The 19,939-nt window shown below is 41.5% G+C and overlaps 1 gene segment (V, D, J or C); it reads left to right on the forward strand.

Annotated features, from left to right (window-relative positions):
• The first annotated feature begins 1,853 nt into the window (after positions 1-1,853).
• LOC128846518 (T-cell receptor alpha chain constant-like) overlaps positions 1,854-19,939 on the forward strand; it is a 129,873-nt gene continuing 111,787 nt past the window's right edge. Inside the window, 1 exon segment of the C gene segment in view lies at positions 1,854-2,091. Coding sequence covers positions 2,085-2,091 — 7 coding nt within the window.

The following is a 19,939-nucleotide window of genomic DNA, read 5'->3' on the forward strand; positions in this document are numbered from 1 at the left end:
TGTATATATACATGAATATGTGACTGTGGGTTGTTATGACAACATGTGCATGTAAGTTGGTGGGTGTCATACATGTGGATGGTAGAGTGTGTGCCTGTGTGTATACATGTGTCCCTGCCCGTTGTAAACTTGTGTGACTCTTTATGTGTGAGGCTGTGAGTTTGTGTTTGTGTGAGGTTGTGGGTGCATATGTAGACTGTTAGTTTGTGTGCTTGTCTATGTGTGTTGCTAAGGCTGTGCAAATGTGTGTGTGTACATGAGAAACATTGCATGAGAGTGTGTATACCTCTTTGTGGCTGTGAATGTGTGTAAGCCTGGGTGTCTGGGTGCAACAATCTGTGTTTGTATCTGAGTCAGTAGGGGGGACTCTGTGCGTATCTGAATCTATCAGTCGGTATGTTCCTGATTGTGTGACTGTGTGTGTTTGTGGAGAAGGGGGGGACTGAGAACAAGAAAATGAAGAGAGGGTGAAATGCAAATCAATCAATAGCTTTGTGTAAAACCAAACCAATTAGCAAAATACATTAATAGAAAACAAATAATCTTATTATCCAGCACAACCCCATTGTTGTGTTACAGAATATTCCATATTCCATGTACGGGATATCTCATTGGATTCTACCTGCCAGCACAACTCTGGCCAATTTTTCAATTCTGCACTTCAATTTAGAGAGGAATCAGTATCTTAAAATATGTGTAAAATTTCTTATCATCACCCATGTGGAGTTAAATGAATGTCTTTCTTGGTCTCTTTTGCCCCCTGCTGGTGACATCCTTAATTTTTCTGCTGGCAAAATTTTACATTGAACAATTCCAGTAAATAGGTCAAAGGAAAAACAATCATCCTCTGCTTATACCACAAGGCACATTTCTTCGTTTTTCTTTCCATTTTTCATCTTGTCAGCTGGCTGGGGCGTCTGCATGCCGAGCAACGACAATGCAGTTTGCTGGCTGCAGTGAACAGGTTGCTCCTTTTTAAAAAGAAGACGGAATGAGATAATAGTGTCTAAGAGGAGATTTGACGACGCTTTCCCTTTGGAGAAGTGCTACATTAACTGTATGACAATGTAAGTGACTTATAAAAACTAGTATGGAAGATGGAATTTGGGAAACATTTTTCAAGTTTGCCTCAAGGATTTGGATACTCAGTTCAATTAAGCTTAGTGGAAATGAGACATTCAAATAAATTTCAGCCATGTCTCGTCTGAGGGAAGGAATATCATATTAGCAGGTTTAGATAATGTGGAACTCATTGCCACAAGGTACCATTCTGGTCAAGATAGTAGCAGTGTTCAAAAAAGATTTGGACGTCGATATGAATAATGGGAACACCCAGAATTATGTTAGAGGTCTCATATGTATTAAGGGTATAAACTAGAGCTGGTCAATCAATTCCAGTGGAATATTTTTCTGTCAGAAAATGCTGTTTCATCAGAATTAAAACTTTCTGCTGGAAGGTGTTGATCAAATGTCATTTCAGAAAAAAAAATGGAACAGAGCATTCTGATGAGGTCAAAACATCCTTTTCTGACCTTATTGGAATGGAAAATTTCAGTGTTTCATTTCAAAATGACTTTTTGCTTCCAAATGTTTAAATTAGCTTTTTTCTGTTAAAAAAGAGGCCAAAATCAGAATGAAACATTTCAGTTGTTTGAATTTCAATGCTCTGATAGACCAAAGATAGAATTGTTTTGAAAATATCATATCTGTGGAAAATTTCAATTTTTTTGGTTACAATTTGGAATGAAAACTAATTTCAAAAGTCTTGAAATCTTTCATGAAACAGAAATTCAGTTTCCCCTCCAGCTTCAGTGCACAAACCAACCATTAAATGATGGGGTCAAGAAGAAAGTTCTCCTCTGGACAGATAAGTACATGACATCTTGGTGTCTATCAACTTCTTTTGAAGCATCTGGTACTGACCATGACTGGAAAAGGGCATTGGACTAGAGAGAACATGGTCTATTTTAGTGATTCCTCTGTGCCTATAAACCTCTAGTGTTTTTGCTGAGGGACTTATCACTGTGGGAACAAAGTGTTGCTTCCCCTCCACTGACGTTTGAGGATGGATCAGACTGCTTCAAATGCCAGGTAAAAACCACATCAGCATGGGAACTTTTTATGCAATAAACATATTTGTACCATTATAAAAATGTTCTTTTAGTGTGTTGAAATGGACTCAGGCGCTCTGGGTTTAATTACCAGCTCTGCCACAAACTTCCTGTGTGACCCTGGGCAAGTCATATAATCTGCCTGTGCCTAAATTTCCCCATCTGTGAAATGGGTATAATGATCCTTCCCTATGTCACACTGGAAGGGTAAATTCATTAAAGTCTGTAAGTCACCGAGATATAGCACTGATGGGGAGTCATAGAAGTACCCAAGCAGAGAGACAGAACAGAAATATATGCATTGGTTGTACTCCCCCTCCCCATTCCACTGATAAATGTCCCAGATACTGATTCCTCATTGATGTCAGTGGGAGAGTTTCTGTTCACTTCTGTGGCTTTTTTATTAGGCCTTTGCAGGGAGGTTTTCAAAGTTGTTTAAGTTGTTTGACTCACTGATTCCCTTTAATTTTGGCTGAGGTTTTCAAAGGAGCCTCAGGGAATTACGCACCTGACAACTATAGGAAAATCCCGGACTTTAATGGGAATTGGGTGTCCAAATCACATAGGAAATCGCAACTCTCGCCCTTTTATGCATGAACACATTTTGAACGTCTGTAAGGACAGAACTCCAGTAAGCGTCACACGCCCAGATTTCCAAAATCCTAAAGCAATTTTAAAAAAAAAACATTGTGTATTGTGAATCATGTCTGGAAATTGGGAAGAGTATTCAAGGAAAATCTCTTCATCTAAACTGGGCCGTACGTAATTTACAAATGAGGAAGAAGAAGGTTTTGATGGCAAGTGGCTTAGGGGAGATTTTTGTAAAGTGGAGTCATGCTGTGGTGATCTGATGGGTATAAGGAACTTGTCTTTGGATCCGGAACTAAACTTAAGATTCAGCCAAGTAAGAATGAACTTCATTTAAAGCCTGCCTGTCCTGATTTTCCACACTTGCTATCTGGTCACACTATGTCCACACGGGGGAATTGACTGGCCAAATTATTCTGGAATAGCTCTTCTAGTATCATTGAGCTATTTTTGTATGCTCCAGGATAATTTCCCCATGTGGACATTCTACTACAGAATAAAAATGATTTTATTCCATCATAATTACTCCGCTTTGTGACCAGAGTAGTTATTCTGAATAGCATGTCCACACGGGGAGCTACTCTGACACAGTTTATTCCCCAATAGCTATGCAGATCAGTTTTCCCATGTAGACAAGGCCTAAAGGAGTTAGATGGCCAGTTCCATTCCATAGAACCCGGATACCTAAATTCCTTTGAAAATCACCGCCCAAGGGTCAGATCCATTTGTCTGCTCTGGCTACTTTGTGCTATGCTGATGGTGCAAGTAGCAGAGAACTGGGGATAGCTGACCAGTTAAACAGGCAGCTGTCTGTTTGTGGACCAGTCCTGGGAACATGGTGTGATTTTTGCCAGGGGGTTAAATTAGCAAACTTGTGGCCACGCTGAATGAAATGGTAATGACTGTCTGTGGAAAATGCAATTTTAACACTATTATTTCAGTAGCACCGAGAGGCCTCAGCTGGGCTTGGGACCCTGGTACCAAAAGCACAGTGAGAGACACTCCCTGCCCTGAAAGATTAAACAGTCAAAGGGTAGCAGGGGAAATAGAGTCACAGAACGGTGAAGTGACTTGACCAAGTCACAGTATAAAACAGTAGCAGAGCCAGGAATAGACTCAAGGTTTCCAGACTCCCTGTGCAGTGCTTTAGCCACTAGACCGTGCTGCATCGAGCCATGTGTAATTTGTAGCAAAGGCTGAGATTTACAAAGCACATGTGATATCTGTATGCCCAGGTCTCATTAATTCAAATAGGATTTGGGCATACAAATCCCATAAATTCTTCTAAAATACCACCCCTGTCGTCCACTAAGGCTAAGGAGGAGATGTAGATGAATCCCTCAGAAAAAAATCTCAACCACACCCTTTCAGGCTGGGATTTCCAAAGAATCCTAAGGGAGTTAGGCACACAAATCCCTTTGAATGTAGATATGATCTGGGTGCCTAACTCACGCAGGCCACTTTGCAAATCCCAGCCTGGGGTTTTTATAACCGGATGTCAGAACTCCTTTCCCCGAGAGGTGTTAGAAACAATTCTGGCAACATATGGATCAAATCCCCGGCTGGTGTCAGTCAGCAGAGCTCCATTGACGTCATGTGTGAGACCCTTCGCTGGTGGAAACTGACACCACCCCACTCAGTGGAGCAGAGCTGTGAGCATGGACTAGGACTGGCCAGAAAATAACAATTCTGGTCCATGGACAATTGTGAGTTTTACAGTTTGTTTCCATTCCGCATCAGAATGAAATGGAGACCTCTGGAAATCTGGAAAGAGCGAGAGGGATCCCAGAATAGCCACTCGCCCAGTGGTTGTTGGAAATCCAATTTCAAGCCCCTGATTTGCTTTTGAAACTTGCATCCATGATGAATTCATGGATTAATCTAGTGTGGTGATAAAGGCGGTTTGGACAGACACACAGCTAGATTGCTAGCTAGGCAGAATGTTCACAATATGCAATGAAGGCAGCTCACAGAAAATGATAGTTTCGTAGCTGAGCAGGGGGAGGGTTATTGTAAAGGGCAGAGGGACTGTGGCGATGCCAACAATTTCAAGTTCACATTTGGGAGTGGGACGAGATTAAAAGTTGTGCCAAGTAAGTGTTTCCATTGCAACTGGCCAAACGCTGTAATTGTTTATATTCAAGAGAGCATATTGCCAGCGAGAATCATCATGGGGTGCGTAGGGTGATACACAATGAAAAACAGACCTGGAGACAAAGTGGAGAACACTGTGTGTTTGAGGTGGGGTTTTTGTAACTCCATTAGGGGCCATTGGGGCCAATCCTCTGTACACTCAGAGCAGTGTAAATCTGGAGTAATTCCATTGAAATTCAAGAGGGCTTAGGCACTTTTCAAAATTTTACCCTGGGTGCCTAAATCCCTTAGGGAGTTAAAGATAGATAGATAGATAGATAGATAGATAGATAGATAGATCACATTATGTAACAAATATACCTTATATTTCAGAGAGGAAATGAAGGGGAGTTTTTGTTAAGGGCTTAGATGCTGTGAGAAACACCAATGAGAAGCTCACATTTGGGAGTGGAACACAATTAAATGTAGTGCCAAGTAAGTTACTCAGTTTTAACTAAAGAAATTTTCGGATGGGCTTTCCAAAGAAGTGTAAGAGACCTGAATCCCATTGGTTCCCATGCAAACTAGGCACCTAACTCTGTTAGACTGCTTTGAAAATCCCAAGCCTAAATATTAGAGTCTACTAATTGTTGGTGTGAATCATCTAAATGGAGGACAAAGGCTGAGCTTCAAGTAATTAATGATATAGATAACGAGTAAGAGATTCATAGAAACGTAGAGCTGGAAGGGACCTCTAGAGGTCATCCCGTCCATCCCTAGCTCTGCGGCAGGATTAAGTATACATAGATGATCCCTGATAGACGTTTGTTTAACCTTTTTTTTAAACCACCAGTGATGGGGATTCCACCACCTCATTCCACATAAGGAGAGAAAGCTGAATTCACTCTCTGGTTGCTGTGAGTTTTTGTAAAGCAGTTGGCTGGTGTGCTAATGATGCCAGCAATAAGCTGACTTTCGGAGCTGGGACTAGATTGCAAGTGCGACCTGGTAAGAAAGATGGATTGGAGATGGGGTGTAAATGAAGGGAGAATCGCAAATGATCATTTAGGTTTTGATAGTGGTCTCCCACACATTCAGTTGACCATGAGTGTGGTAACAGTTCTTAAGGCCATTGCTATATATTGTCTTTGATACTAACTCAATAGCTCATTTTGCTGTTGAGAATGTAGTTTTACAGTTAATCCCACTTGGCTCAGTAAGATAGCATTGGATAAGTACTCAACCAATATGACCAAGCGTTGGACAGTCAAGTCCTTGGTTAGAAATGGAGTGAGAACCTTTAGTTGGATAGATAGAGAAAGAAACTGCATCTTGGATGAAAGTTAATGTCAACACTATTTGTAAAGCCCCTTGCTATGGTGTAACACTGGAGGTGACTGGTCTAAGCTCACATTTGGAAGAGGGACAAAGCTTAAAGTGAATGCAAGTAAGTTTACAAATTTATAGGAATTCTTATCTCACAGATTTTAAGTCCAGAAGGGGCCAGTAGATCATCTGGTCTGACCTCCTGTGTGACACAGGCCTGAGATTTCACTCGTTGCCCCTATGTTGAGCCAATAACTTGTGTGTGACTAAAACATATCTTCCAGGAATGCACCCGTCTTGAAGACATCCAGGGAACGAGATCCCGTCTCTTCCATTAGTAGTTTGCGCCAATAGTTCACCCTCACTGCTAAAAATGTGTGCCATGTTTCTAATTTGAGTTTGTCTGGCTTTAGCTTCCAGCCACTGACCCCCCAATCCAATACCCTGTCTCTGACAGTGTCCAAGTACTATCTGTTCAATAACAATGAAATAAATTAGCATTAACTAATTCTTGTTTATTAAATAGGAATTATTAATAGTTCCATTTTTGTTTCTTATAGTTTCAGTTTCCATGTTTGATTCTTATACTTTCAGCTGACAATAAATGTCTTCATAAAAATTAAGGCCACTTTATATCAAGGCCTTTGCTACGCAGCACTGTTAGACATGGAAGAAGAATCGTGGCTGCTGTAGGTAGAGAAGGAAAGGGTCTCTTTGGGGAAAGTTACCACTAGTCGCTTTTTGTAAAGCCCTGTGTTATGGTGTAATGCTGGTTCAGGCACATATGCACTTATCTTTGGAAGTGGGACAAAACTGACAGTTGATCCAAGTAAGTCTGAGTTTTAACAGCAACTGACAGTAATTTACACCAGAATGTCAAACCTGGCAGTCTAAAGGGAGGCTCCTAAATCCCATATTTGCCACCTAAATACAATTCCGATTAATTTTCAAAGGTTCCAAATATCTGTAACTCCCACTGACTTCAAAAATCTTATCAGGTGCTCAGCACTTCTGAAAATCAGGACAAACCTTTGTGTAGGCATCTGAATCTGGATTGAAGAGTGTAACTTTAGTCACTCCGCTCTAAGAATGCTGGCATTTTGCTAAAGACATCCCTAAATACTCAATTTGTGCTTTTATACTGGAATTTTTAAAGGCTCTTATGGGAATTGGGCTTCCAAAAAATGCCAAATATTTCCATCTCCTTTGAAAATCTCAGCTTTAAAGCTTTGACTTTCCAGATATCGTGAATGAAATATGTGAGTGAATATATTGTGAGTGAAGTACACCAGGAGAAAAAAGAAAGAAGAGGCAGAAACAGATATTTTAAAGGACAGACATTTACAGTTGGCTAAAGAGACTTACAACACAATAGTTTTCTTAACATTCTTCCCTCTGCATGGTTTCTTATGCGATCCACATCACCATGAATGAATGCTATGAAAGTCATGTAAGTGCTGGTGAAGATTTTACCAAAGGGCTAGATTCTGCCTTCTTATAATCACAGCTTACTCCAGGAGATGTTCAGTTTATTTTGTCTCATTTTCACAGGGGTGAGATGAACCCAGTGTGTGGATTTTTAAAGGCGACTATAGGAGGCAGGGCCCCAAATCTCATTGAAAGTCAGTAGGACAGAGGTGCCCAATTCAGTTATGTTCCTTCACAAGTCCCAGCCTGTTTGTACACGTTGTGACTTTCAAAGACCATGTGCTTGAGTTTTTGTAAAGCATCTGATGACAGTGATAGTGCAGGTGTCAACGATAAGCTCATCTTCGGTCAGGGGACACGCTTAAAAGTAATTCCTGGTAAGTGGAAAACTCAGAGGCACTTTACAATGGTTATTTTATCTGCTGACCATATTCCACTCTAGCTTGTGTGCTTAAAGTCACTCCTGCTTCAGTAAAGAGCATGATTCAAGGACTTGAGAATAAGCACAGTAGAAAGTTTAGGTGATTTTGAATACCCCACCTACTATAGGGATTTAGAAACCTAGTTCCCATTAGTTTTGATTGGTCATCCAGATATCTTAGGCAGCTATGAAAATTTCAGTATCTATCTATCTATCTATCTATCTATCTAGATACTATGGAGATGTAACAAGTTTGAGATCTGAGAGAGAGAGAGAGAGATTCACAATCTATAATGAATGCACATATACAGTGTCAGATATGAAGGGAAGGTGGATTTTTGTAAAGGGTTGAGATGCTGTGGGAAACAACAATGAAAAACTCATATTTGGCAGTGGAACACAACTGAAAGTAGTGGGAAGTAAGTGGCTCGCTTTCAGCTAGAGAACTTCCGAGATTTTCAAAGTTGATTATGGGATCTTGGGTGGCAGCTCTTTGCAGAATGATTAGGAAGTGGACATCCTTGTACACTAAGTGGTATGAAATGTCCTGCGTGGAAAGACGATCAGTGCGACTCTTTAAGTAAATGGCAAGTGTTGGAGTTTATACATGGGAAAAGAGGTATTGAGAGAAAGCTGAAATCCTGAGATTCCGTAGATGGGTTTTTGTAAAGCTGTTGGCTGTTGTGCCAATGATGCTGGCAGGAAGACGGTATTTGGAGCTGGGACTAGATTGAAAGTGCAGCCTGGTAAGAAAAAGGAAATTCTTTCATATTGAAATTATTGTGGGTTGGACACGAACAGCCACTGGAGACTATCGGGGGTTGACTCAAGGAACAAGATAGTTTTGATAACTAAACAATTGGTGTTGAGGTCTTGAGGGAAGAGATGAATCAATGAGAAAATATTCCCTTAGGAACTCTACCTTCATTTGCACCTGTTTGACCCTATTAACTTCAGTGCTTAAGGTTAACTTCGTCCTGCTATTAAGGCCCCGATACAGTAAAGCGGTCAGCACCTGCTCTGAGTCACATGAATTATACCACTGAAGTCATTGGGGCAACTCAAGTTGCTAAAAGTTAATCATGTTCTTACGTGCTTTGCTAAAACCCCATTGACATCGAAGCACTGACATCAGTAGGATGGCATACGGATACAACTGAAGGCCGGATTGGGCCCACTGTTTTCACAATTAACGCAGTAGGGAATGGTATGAGAAAAACAATGGAATGATGTGTGTAAATTATATGTCCTCAATGACTGAGAGCTGCTCTACAGGATTTTGTAAATCTTTTACATACAATGATCTCAGAAGTAGAGGATCTAAATTCACATTAGGGAAAGGATCACATTTGAAGGTAAATCCCAGTAGGTCAAGTCAAGTCAATCTATCTATCTATCTATCCCCATCCACCCCCTCTATCTATCTATCTATCTATCTATCTATCTATCTATCTATCTATCTATCTATCTATCTAAAGATTGGAATAAGTTCTTCTTGTACTAGTAAGGAGACACAAAGATCACAAAAAACATAGATGCTTAAGTGTTTGTAAAAAAATAGAGGCTGGAGTTCTTGTAAAGCTTTTTATGACTGTGATACTACTGGTGGGCGCTATGACGTTATCTTCGGGCAGGGGACGCGTTTAAGAGTAAATCCAAGTAAGTGGAAAGATCAGAACACTTTACAATGATTAGTTTAAAGTCTGAAAATGATCTAACCTAGCTTTTATGCTTATTGTTGGTGATACTTCAATGGAATGCAACCAGCTCTGGGTTGACTAAGGGAATAAGGACAGTTTATAAGTAGGAGACCAGATCCTTAACTGAAGTACATCTCCATTGAAATCAATGGAGCCAGGCAAATTTACATCACCTGAGAATTGAGTTTGTGGTCCCTAAATACAGATTCCCCAACACTTTCATCACAGGCAATAGTTGATGAATGGAAGTAGATAAAGTGTTCAGTTTCTTCATATTTTCTTTTGTGTTTAACGTAGGGTTTTATTCTAACACCTATCACCACAGTATCTGAACTCCTTCCTGAAAGAACTGTTATAAAGGCAGGTCACCCCAAACACATGCTCTAGGAATGAAGTTGTGAATTAGAGTCTCTGTGGTTGAATCCATTCGAAAGAGAGGGACAGGAAGTCTTTGCTGAGCCTCACCGAGTATATTGGGTGAAAGTTACCAGAAAGCGTTTTTGTAAAGCCGCTTGTGACGGTGCAATGAAGGTATTGCTTATGAGAAGGTCACATTTGGAAAGGGAACAGAGCTCTCCGTATATCCCAGTAAGTCTCAGTGAACAGAATTCTCCATTGATATAACAGTGGGCCCCATCACCGGCTTGTGTGAATCGGCCATAGCTTTACTGGCAAGCTGGGGACCTAATTCCCTTAGATGCTTTCAGAAATCGCAGCCATTGTCTATTAAGGACTGTGCTACTAGTAAGGGGTTGAGTAGCGACCCAGACTCAGTTCCTCAGCTGGTGTAAATGAACATGAGTCCACTGAAGTCAAAGGAGACTCACTGATTTATTCCAGCTGAGCATCTGGCCCTTAAACAGCACGTGGGGGAGAAATAACCGTCCCCGGTTATTGTAAAGCCCCGTGTTGTGGTGTAACACTGCTAGTGGCAGTAACAAGCTCACGTTTGGAAGGGGAACACACCTGAGAGTATATCCAGGTAAGGCTGAGAACGAATCACATTACCTACCAAAATATGCATGGGAAACTAGGAAACGCCAGACTGGATCAGATATGGAGTCCATCGAGGAGCCAGCCTCGGAAAATGACCAGTGCCAGCCACTTCAGAGGAAGCTGTTAAAAACCCTGCAATGGACAGTTATGGGATAATCTTTCCTTAGGGGAAGTTTCTTCCTCGGCTCCATGAGTTAGATCTGGCTCCTGTTCTGAAGCAGAAGAGGTCATATCCCTTCCAATATCCTTATTAACATAGCTCTGGATGGCGTCTTTGAGGGAGATTTCGAAGGAGCAGAGAGCAGTTCTGTACTTATCACCCACTGCAATTCATGGGAGTCAGATCCTTGTAAATATCTGTGTCACTGAAAAGCTTCCCTCTGAGCCACACAATTGTTAGTATTTATTGGGTGTATTACTGTAGCGCTTAGGAGACCAAGGCCTGGCCCAGAACCCCACTGTGTGCTAGGTGCTGTACGAGCACAGAAAAAAGAAGGTCCCAAAGAGCTTACACCCCAAGTATAAAACAAGAGCCAACAGATGGATACAGACAGATGGGGGAGTAGTGGGAAACAATGAGACTATATTGGTCAGTGTGATAGGAAGTGATCTCTGTGCATCATCAGCTTAGCCATTGCCAATACTTTGGGAGGCATCATGACAAATGACAATTTTGCCTTTTTTGGAATCCTGCTAATCTGTCACCCCTTCCTTGTGTCTTGTGGCAGTGAGTCCCACAGGTTAACTTTTGCTATTTTTCCATTGTCATTATTAAATTGATTGCCTTTTAGTTTTAATGAAATGTTACCTTGTTGCTTCATTATGAGGAAGAATGAGAAGCGCCAATCTCATGCAGTGCTTCCTCTCCCTTCCTTCTTGTAGTCAAGCATTAAGAACCATTAGCTTTATCTTTATTTCAAGAATCTCATCATTATGCAGATCATTTTAAGACTGGCGTGTTAAATCCCAGCCCACCTTGGTCAATGGGAATTTTGCCCTTCGTAGTAATAACGCCAGGAGTTAAATGGAGTGTTGTGTGTTTCCATGTAGGTATGATAGGTATTCGCACAGCCTGGAAATGAGAATAGGTGAAGCTATAATCAAAAGGTATGATCTGTGTGTCTAGATTGGTTTTGTAACTAGTGCTCTGTCTAGGAATGTATTCATAGCACTTCAGGCTATTTTAGGTTAAGGGATATGCTTCTAATCATGTTAGAAACGAAACAGGATCTTTTGCTTTGTAGTTAGAGAAAACAAAGGCAACTTGGGTGACAAGTTTTTGTAGAGGCCTATTTTATGGTGTGACACTGGTAACAACTATAAACTCACATTTGGGAGTGGAACAAACCTGAAAGTCAACCCAAGTAAGTCTGTGAATAATCAGCTACAATGATTTAGGCAAAAAAATCACAAAGTTGTGGCTGTGAATTTGAAAGCCCACCTACAGGATTTAGAGAGACATTTCCCATAAATCACTAGGGTTGGGATTTTCAAATGAGTCTAACGAGGGAAGGCACTCAACTCACAATAAATTATATATTGTAGTATCCAGATATTATGGTGATTGATGGGAATCTAAGAAGATAGATAGAACACTCAAAATATGTAATGACTCTATCTGTATTTTCAGAGATGAAGAGAAGAAGTTGGGCTTTTGTAAAGTGTTGAGAGGCTGTGGGAAACACCTATGACAAAGCTGTATTTGGGAGTGGAACAAAATTAGAAATAGTGCCAAGTAAGTGGCTTAATTTCAGCTAGAGAACCATTTCGATATTAGATTGCAGGAATCACTGAATTAAATCACCTATGCGAATGATTAATAGGTAGCACGAAGAGGTTGTATTTGCAGACTGATTGCAATGAGTTTTTGTAAAGTGGTTGACAGGTGTGTGAATAACGCTGGTATGAAGGTGACGTTCGGAGCTGGCACTAGACTGAAAGTGCGACCCGGTAAGAAAGAGGCAAGGTTTTCGTACTGAAATTATTGTGGCATGAACCACGAGTGGTCATTCGAGCCAACCTTGGTGTTGACTGAGATTCAAGGGGTATTTTAGGTTCACTAGCAGTTTTTGCAAAGCTTTTTATGGTGGTGTAACTCTGGTGGTGGTTATGGGAAAGCCACATTTGGAAAGGGAACACACCTGTTTGTACATCCAAGTAAGTCCAAATGAACAAAACCAAAATCTTACTCAGTAAATACATGAATGGCCCAGATCCCCAGCAAGCATAAACCGGCACCATTCCATTGGAGTTCATAGGGCTAGATCCCCAACTGGTGTGAATCAAAGTAACTCCAAGAAGTATGGTCCAATATCTTATTGCTTAAAATACAGCACTTTGTTTTTTACTGCCAATACCACTTGTAGGTTGTAAAAGACTTCCATAACTTTACTGGACAAAAATAGGACCAAATGTAGGGGTCACTGGGGAATGATTTTTTGTTTAAATGGAGGAGGAGTTAGTGGGAGGTTTTGTATCTCCTGCTAGCTTTCTCCCCAACTAACTCTTTTGGAGGTTTATGTAACTGATGTGGTGGGTGTTAGAGTCCCTCATTTGCTCCTGAATTATTGTACCTTTATGTATAGTTTATGAGAGGAAGAGGAGAGTTCTTTCTCTCTTCCCCCTACTTTTTTTTGTAAAGGGTTGAGAGGCTGTGGGAAATAGCAGTGAGAAATTCATATTTGGGAGTGGAACAAAGTTAAAAGTAGTGCCAAGTAAGTGGTTTAATTTTGATTACAGAGACTGATCAATACCAGAGGACATGGGCTGATGCGAGTAACACGAGCAAATGCCATAGGCTGGACCTCGTGTGATTATTAATACACCTCTACCTCGATAGAACGCTGTCCTCCGGAGCCAAAAAATCGTACTGCGTTATAGGTGAAACCGCGTTATATCGAACTTGCTTTGATCCGCCGGAATGCACGGCCCTACCCCCCCGGAGCGCTGCTTTACCGCGTTATATCCGAATTCGAGTTATATCGAGGTAGAGGTGTAGTTATCAACAGGAGGTTGTGTTGGCTGTTTGGTTGCCAGGAGGTTTTATAAAGGTTTTGGCTGATGCGGGGATGACAGTGGCTGGAGGGTCACATTTGGACCTGGAGCTAGATTGAAAGTGCAACCTGGTAAGAAAGAGGGAATTTGTCCAGACTCAGATGACTGCGGAAGGGACCGTGACTGGACATTGGAGTCCATCCTGGTGCCTCAAAGAAGCAGCTAGGTTTGAGAACCAAGCAATGGGAGATTTGAAGAATTGATGGGTCCATGAGAATATTTCCTTACAAAAACTCTGCCCTCAGATAAGCCTGTACGGCCCTAATTTCTCACACCTATGCCCTGGGTGACCCTTATGGCTTCGAGGTTGTTCTGTCCCCTTATTAAGGCCCCAACAGAGCAAAGCACTGAAGCACTGGCTTAATTTTCAGCACATGTGTAGTCCAATTGACTGCAGAAATGCTTAAAGTTAAGCACACGCTAAGCTCCTTTATGTCAAAGCCTTGACTTCAGTAAGGGAGCATATGGCTACAACACAGGGCTGCATTTGGCCCCCTGTTTTTTTCTACTCAGACAGTGTAGGATGGAATGAGAGAAACTCTGGAAGTGGCTGTTAAAATTCCAAGAGCATTTTGAGTGAGAGCTACCCTGGCGCATTGTCATCTAATGGGCTAGGCCACAGGGTGTCTGAAATGACATTTGGGTAGGACACATTTGACAGTAAAGCCCAGTAAGTCAAAACTCTCTCTCTCTCTCTCTCCATCCATCCAGACCTGAAGACCTGTGTAACTTGAAAGCTAGCCTCTTTCACCAACAGAAGTTGGTCCAATAAAAAATATTCCCTCTCACCAGATCTCCCTAAAATCTATCTATCAGTTTGCTAATGTATTAAGAGTGGAATGTGATAAGTTCTCCTTAGATAGGAGGGCAGGATACAAAAATGTACATGCTCAAGTTTTTGTAAAGCTTTTGATGACAGTGATAACACTGCTGGCACCAATAAGCTTATCTTCGGGCAGGGGACACGCTTAACAATAAATCCAGGTAAGTGGAAAGATCAGAAATTCTTTAATATTGTTATTTTGTTGTTTGAAAACCATCTATTCTACCATTTAATAAGAACGGACATACTGGGTCAGACCAATGGTCCATCTAGCCCCGTATTGTGTCTCTGACAGTGGCCAGTACCAGAGCTTCACGGGGAATGTACAGAACAGGGCAATTTTGGAGAAATCTGCTCTTGTCTTCCCCTCCTGGCTACTGGTAGTCAGAGGTTTAGGGTCAGACTGAGCATGGAGTTTCAACCCGGACCATCTTGGCTAATAGCCGGTGATGGACCTATCCTCCATGAACTTTGAACCCCTATTATGTTTATTGCTACTCATCCTTCAGCGGAATGTGTCCATCTGTGCGGTTAGCAGAGGGAATAAGGACAATCTATCAGTTTGGGGCCAGATCCTGACTTCATAGCTATTAGCTTAGCTCCATTCGAGTCAGTGGAGACAGGCCAACTATGCATCCACTGGTGGTCTGGTTCATGGTCCATAAATCCATTGTCTCCAACAGTGTCATAGACACTAATATAAGTATCTGCTTGGACACCACTCTAGAAAAATGGGTAGATAGAGGAGTGTACATGAGAAATAAAATAAAATAAAATAAAATAAAGCGAGAAGTGATTATTTCCTTAATACTTTTTGCCTAATTTAGGGTATTATTTTAGCTCCTATCACCATGGTATCTGAGCTCCTCCTTCCTGTGCACTTTGTCATAAAAGTAGGTCACGCCAAACGTATGCTCCAGTAGTGATTGCTCCTTTGAGCTAGCAACTCTATTGACTGGTCTAGTTTGGAAGAGGGAGAAAGAAAATCTCTCTGTATGTGTTGGTGTGAGTGAAAGTGAATCTTAAGTAACACTGACAAGCACGGTTTTGGAAAGCTGTTTATCAAGGTGTAGCTTTGGTAGCAGCTATGGAAAACTCACATTTGGAGAGGGGACACAGTTGTCTGTGTATCCAAGTAAGTTCCAGTGAAAAAAATTCTCCATAAATGTGTGAGTGGGACAAATTGTCAGCTTGTGTAAACCAGCCATTGCTCCACTGCGATCAGTGGGTCAGATCCCCAGGTGGTGCAGATCAGAATAGCTCCAGTGGAACTAATGGGCCAAATGCCCCAGCTAGTGCAAATCGGAATTGCTCCTTCGGACTCGTTGGGCCCAATCCCCAGCTAGGGAACATCTGATGCAGTTCCCTTGGAGTCAACAGAGCTGTGTCACTGTTACACCAGCTTGTGAATCCATGTTTCTGTGCTTGTGTCTGATACAACCAGCTGGCCATAAATACCTATGTGGCTTGGGATTTTTTAAATAGTTTAAGGGAGTTAGGCACCCAATCCCCATTGAAAGTAAATAAGAGTAAAGCACTTAATTGCATTAGGTTCCCTCAGAAACCCTAGGCATAAGAGTTAAGGCTACTGTATATTAAGGACTTTGCTACTAACGTGGTCAGAAATGGAGTGAGGGTCTGCGATTCCAGAAGCAGAGAACCAGAACCGGTTCCTCGGCTGGTGTAAACCAACAGAACTCCTTTGAAGTCAATAGACCAGCCTTGATTTACACCAGCTGAGCCTCTTATCCCCAAACAGCACCTTGGGAAACATTTGCCTTCCCCACTTATTGTAAAGCCCCGTGTTACGGTGTAACCCTGCTGGCGGTAGCTACAAACTCACCTTGGGGACAGGGACACGACTGAGCATATATCCAAGTAAGTCTGAAGAAAATCATGTTCTCTGCAAAAATGTTCATGGGAACCTACGAAGTTCCAGCCTGGATCAGAGGAAGAGTCCATCTGGTCCAGCCTCTTATATCTGACAGTGGCCGGTTTCTGCAGCTTCACTGGGGTGCCAGAAACCCTTTCATGGATCGTTATGGGATAATCTTTGCCTAGGAAAAGTTTCTTCCACACCTCAATGCATTTGAGATGATCTTGTGCCATGTAGCAGGAGGGTGTAAATACACTGTTAGAACAGATGTGGGAAGACTTCAGCTTTGCAGGTAGCTAGAAAAAGAGTATCCTGGGTGAAGGCTGACATTACAAGTTTGGGTAGAGGTCTGTTTTATGGTGTCACACTGGCACCAGCTACAAAGTCACCTTTGGGAGCGGGACAAACCTGAGAGTCAACCCAAGTAAGTCTAAGAATAAACAGCCACAACCATTGACGTAAAAATCTCAAAGGTAGGTCTGAGGTTTTCAAAGCCACCTTTGAGATTTGGACACTCGCCTACAATTAATGAATAAAGCTGGGATTTTCCAAGGAACTTAAGGTAGTTAGGTGCCAACCTCCCATAAAATTATATGTTGAAGCACCCAGATGCTATAGTGATGGAGGGCAATAGAAGCAGATAGATAGATAGATAGATAGATAGATAGATAGATAGATAGATAGATAGATAGATGGGGAGGATGGGGATGGGGATACATAGATAGCTAGATAGAGGGGGTGTACAGGGATAGATAGATAGATAGATAGATAGATAGATAGATAGATAGATAGATAGATAGATAGTCCGTGATTTCATAGTCTGAGCATTCTGTGCCACTCTTTTCAGAGACAAAGAGAAGGTGGTTTTTTGTAAAGGGTTGAGAGGCTGTGAGAGACAACTATAACAAAGTCTTGTTTGGGAGTGGAACACAGTTAAAAGTAGTGCCAAGTAAGTGTCTTAGTTTCAGTTTGAGAAACTATTAAATCTTAGATTACAGGGATCACTGAAGTGACTCACTTGAGCAAATGGCCACTTAACTTGACCACCACACAATGATTAATAGATCTTAGGATGATTTTGTATTTGCTTTTGGTTGTGAAGAGTTTTTGTAAAGTAGTTGGCTACTGTGGGAATGTTGCTGGCACGGCGATGACATTTGGAGCTGGCGCTAGACTGGACGTGCAACCTGGTGAGAAGGAGGGAATTTTTTCTTGCTGAAACGATTGTGACATGGACCATGAGCGGCCATTCAAGCCTGCCCTGATGTTGATTGAGATTCAAAGAGCATGTTAGATTACAGTCACAATTGTTCCCACAGTTACTGCTGGTTTTTGTAAAGCTTTTTATGATGGTGTAACATGGGAACTGCCCAAGGGAAACTCACGTTTGGGAAGGGGACATGGTTATCTGTACATCCAAGTAAGTCCAAAGGAATGAAAATCTCTGTAAATATACGAGTGGTCCAGATTCCCAGATGATGTAAATTGGCATTGCTCCATTGGAGACCAAGAGCCAGATCCCCAGGTTATGTAAATTGGTTTTGCTCAATTGGAGTCAACAGGACCAGGTCACTAACGGGTGTAAAGCTAAGTAGCTCCATGGATCTGGTCCAACACTGTATTATTCCAAATGGTCCATTTTTTCACCCCATGCCACAGATTTTTTAGTAGAAGGGTTTGATATCTTTCTTGGTGTAGTGATAGGAACACACAAGTGGGTTGCTGGGGAATGATTATTTTAATAAAGGAGAAGTTTGTGGGAGTTTGTTGGGAGATTACTTGTGTTGGGTGTTGTTAGATCTCCTGCTGTTTCCTCCTGCCCTTCTAATTTTTGTTGTGAAGTTTCCTGAAATCCTGCATTTGTGCCATATTTTGTACCCTTTCCTATACTTTCAGAGAGGAATAGAAGGTAGGTTTTTGCAAAGCGTTGAGAGGCTGTGGGAAGCAGGAATGACAAATTCATCTTTGGGAGTGGAACAAAATTAAAAGTAGTGCCAAGTAAGTGGCTTCATTTAAATTAGAGAACATATGAAATGTTAAGATTGTACAGATCAATGAAGTGAATCACCTAACCAAACGACACAGATGGGGATTTATTCCATTCATAGAGATAGGTTTTACTGGCCAGAAGCGACCACTGTAATCATTCAGTCCGACCTCCTGTATAATACAGGACCTAGAACTTCCCTGAATTAATTCCTGTTTGAATGGCTGGAGAGATCAACGATGAACAGGGATCAAGGTGATATCATGTGTGATCTTGGTTCACTGTTAGTTTTTGTAAAGCTGTTGGCTGGTGTGGGAATGATGGTGGAAGGAAGGTGACGTTTGGCGCTGGGACTAGATTGAAAGTGCAACCTGGTAAGAAATTTGTCCAGAGCCAGAATATTGCGGCAGGGACCGTGAGAGGTAATTGGAGCCCATTTTGGTAATACAAAAAATGAGCCGGTTTTCAGAACCAAGCAGCAAGTGTTTGGAGGGCAGGTAGGTCAGTGAGAGAACATCCCTTTGCAAATTCTTCCCCAAATCAGACCAGTGAATTCCTCATGACTTCCTGGTTTTAGGTCAATTTCATCCTCTTATTTAGGGCCAAACAGAGCCAAGCACTTAAGGACTTGGTTAATTTTCAGCACATGGGTAGTCAATCTGCCTATCTGTGTGTTAATGCACCAAGACTGGAATGAGATAATTATCCTTGTATAGGCAGGGAAAATCCAGAGATCATCAAAAATCTTAGATGCTCAAGTTTTTGTAAAGCTTTTGATGACAGTGTTAGTGCTGGTAGCAACTATAAAGTTTACTTCGGGCAGGGGACGCGTTTAACAATAAATCCAAGTAAGTGGATGGAGCAAAAACTCCTTAATACTTTCACTATCAAGCCACTATGGAATAGTATGAGAGAAACTCAGGAATCATGTGTAAAAATAATAAAACCAATCTGAGTGAGCAGCAACAGAGCAGGTTTTGTAAAAAAAAAAATTACATACAGTGTCCTGGGAAACAGTTTCTCTAGATTCACATTCTGGGATGGGACCTATTTCAGACTAAATCCCTGTGGATCTCTCATTCTGTCTCCCCTACATAGGCAGCCATCTCTCTCTCTTCCCCCTTTCCCTCCTCAAGATCTATTTTTGATTTGTTCTTGAATCAGTTCTCAAGGAAGCTGTATTCTGTCGCTAGGCAAGAAGGATTCAAAGATCGCCATAATCTAATCGATGAGGTTTTTGTAAAGCTTTTCATGGCAGTGGTAGTACAAGTGGTGGCTATGGAGTTACCTTCGGGAAGGGGACACACCTAAGAGTATATCCAAGTAAGTGGAGAGAAAAAAAAGCCCTTTGAAAGGAATATATTTGTCTGAGAATAACCCAGGGTTAGGATTTACGCTTAATATCACTCTGGGATTCATTTGAAACAGAGAATTGGTGTGAATCAGTAAGTGACCAACAATATCCAGTAAATGATAGCTCCCTGTGTGCTGTATCTGGAAGACAGAGACAGAAAGAGGTGGCCAAATAGCATAGGAATGGAATCTATGTAAACACC

The sequence above is a fragment of the Malaclemys terrapin genome, chromosome 12 (assembly GCF_027887155.1).
Source record: "Malaclemys terrapin pileata isolate rMalTer1 chromosome 12, rMalTer1.hap1, whole genome shotgun sequence".
NCBI classification, from domain to species: Eukaryota; Metazoa; Chordata; order Testudines; family Emydidae; genus Malaclemys; species Malaclemys terrapin.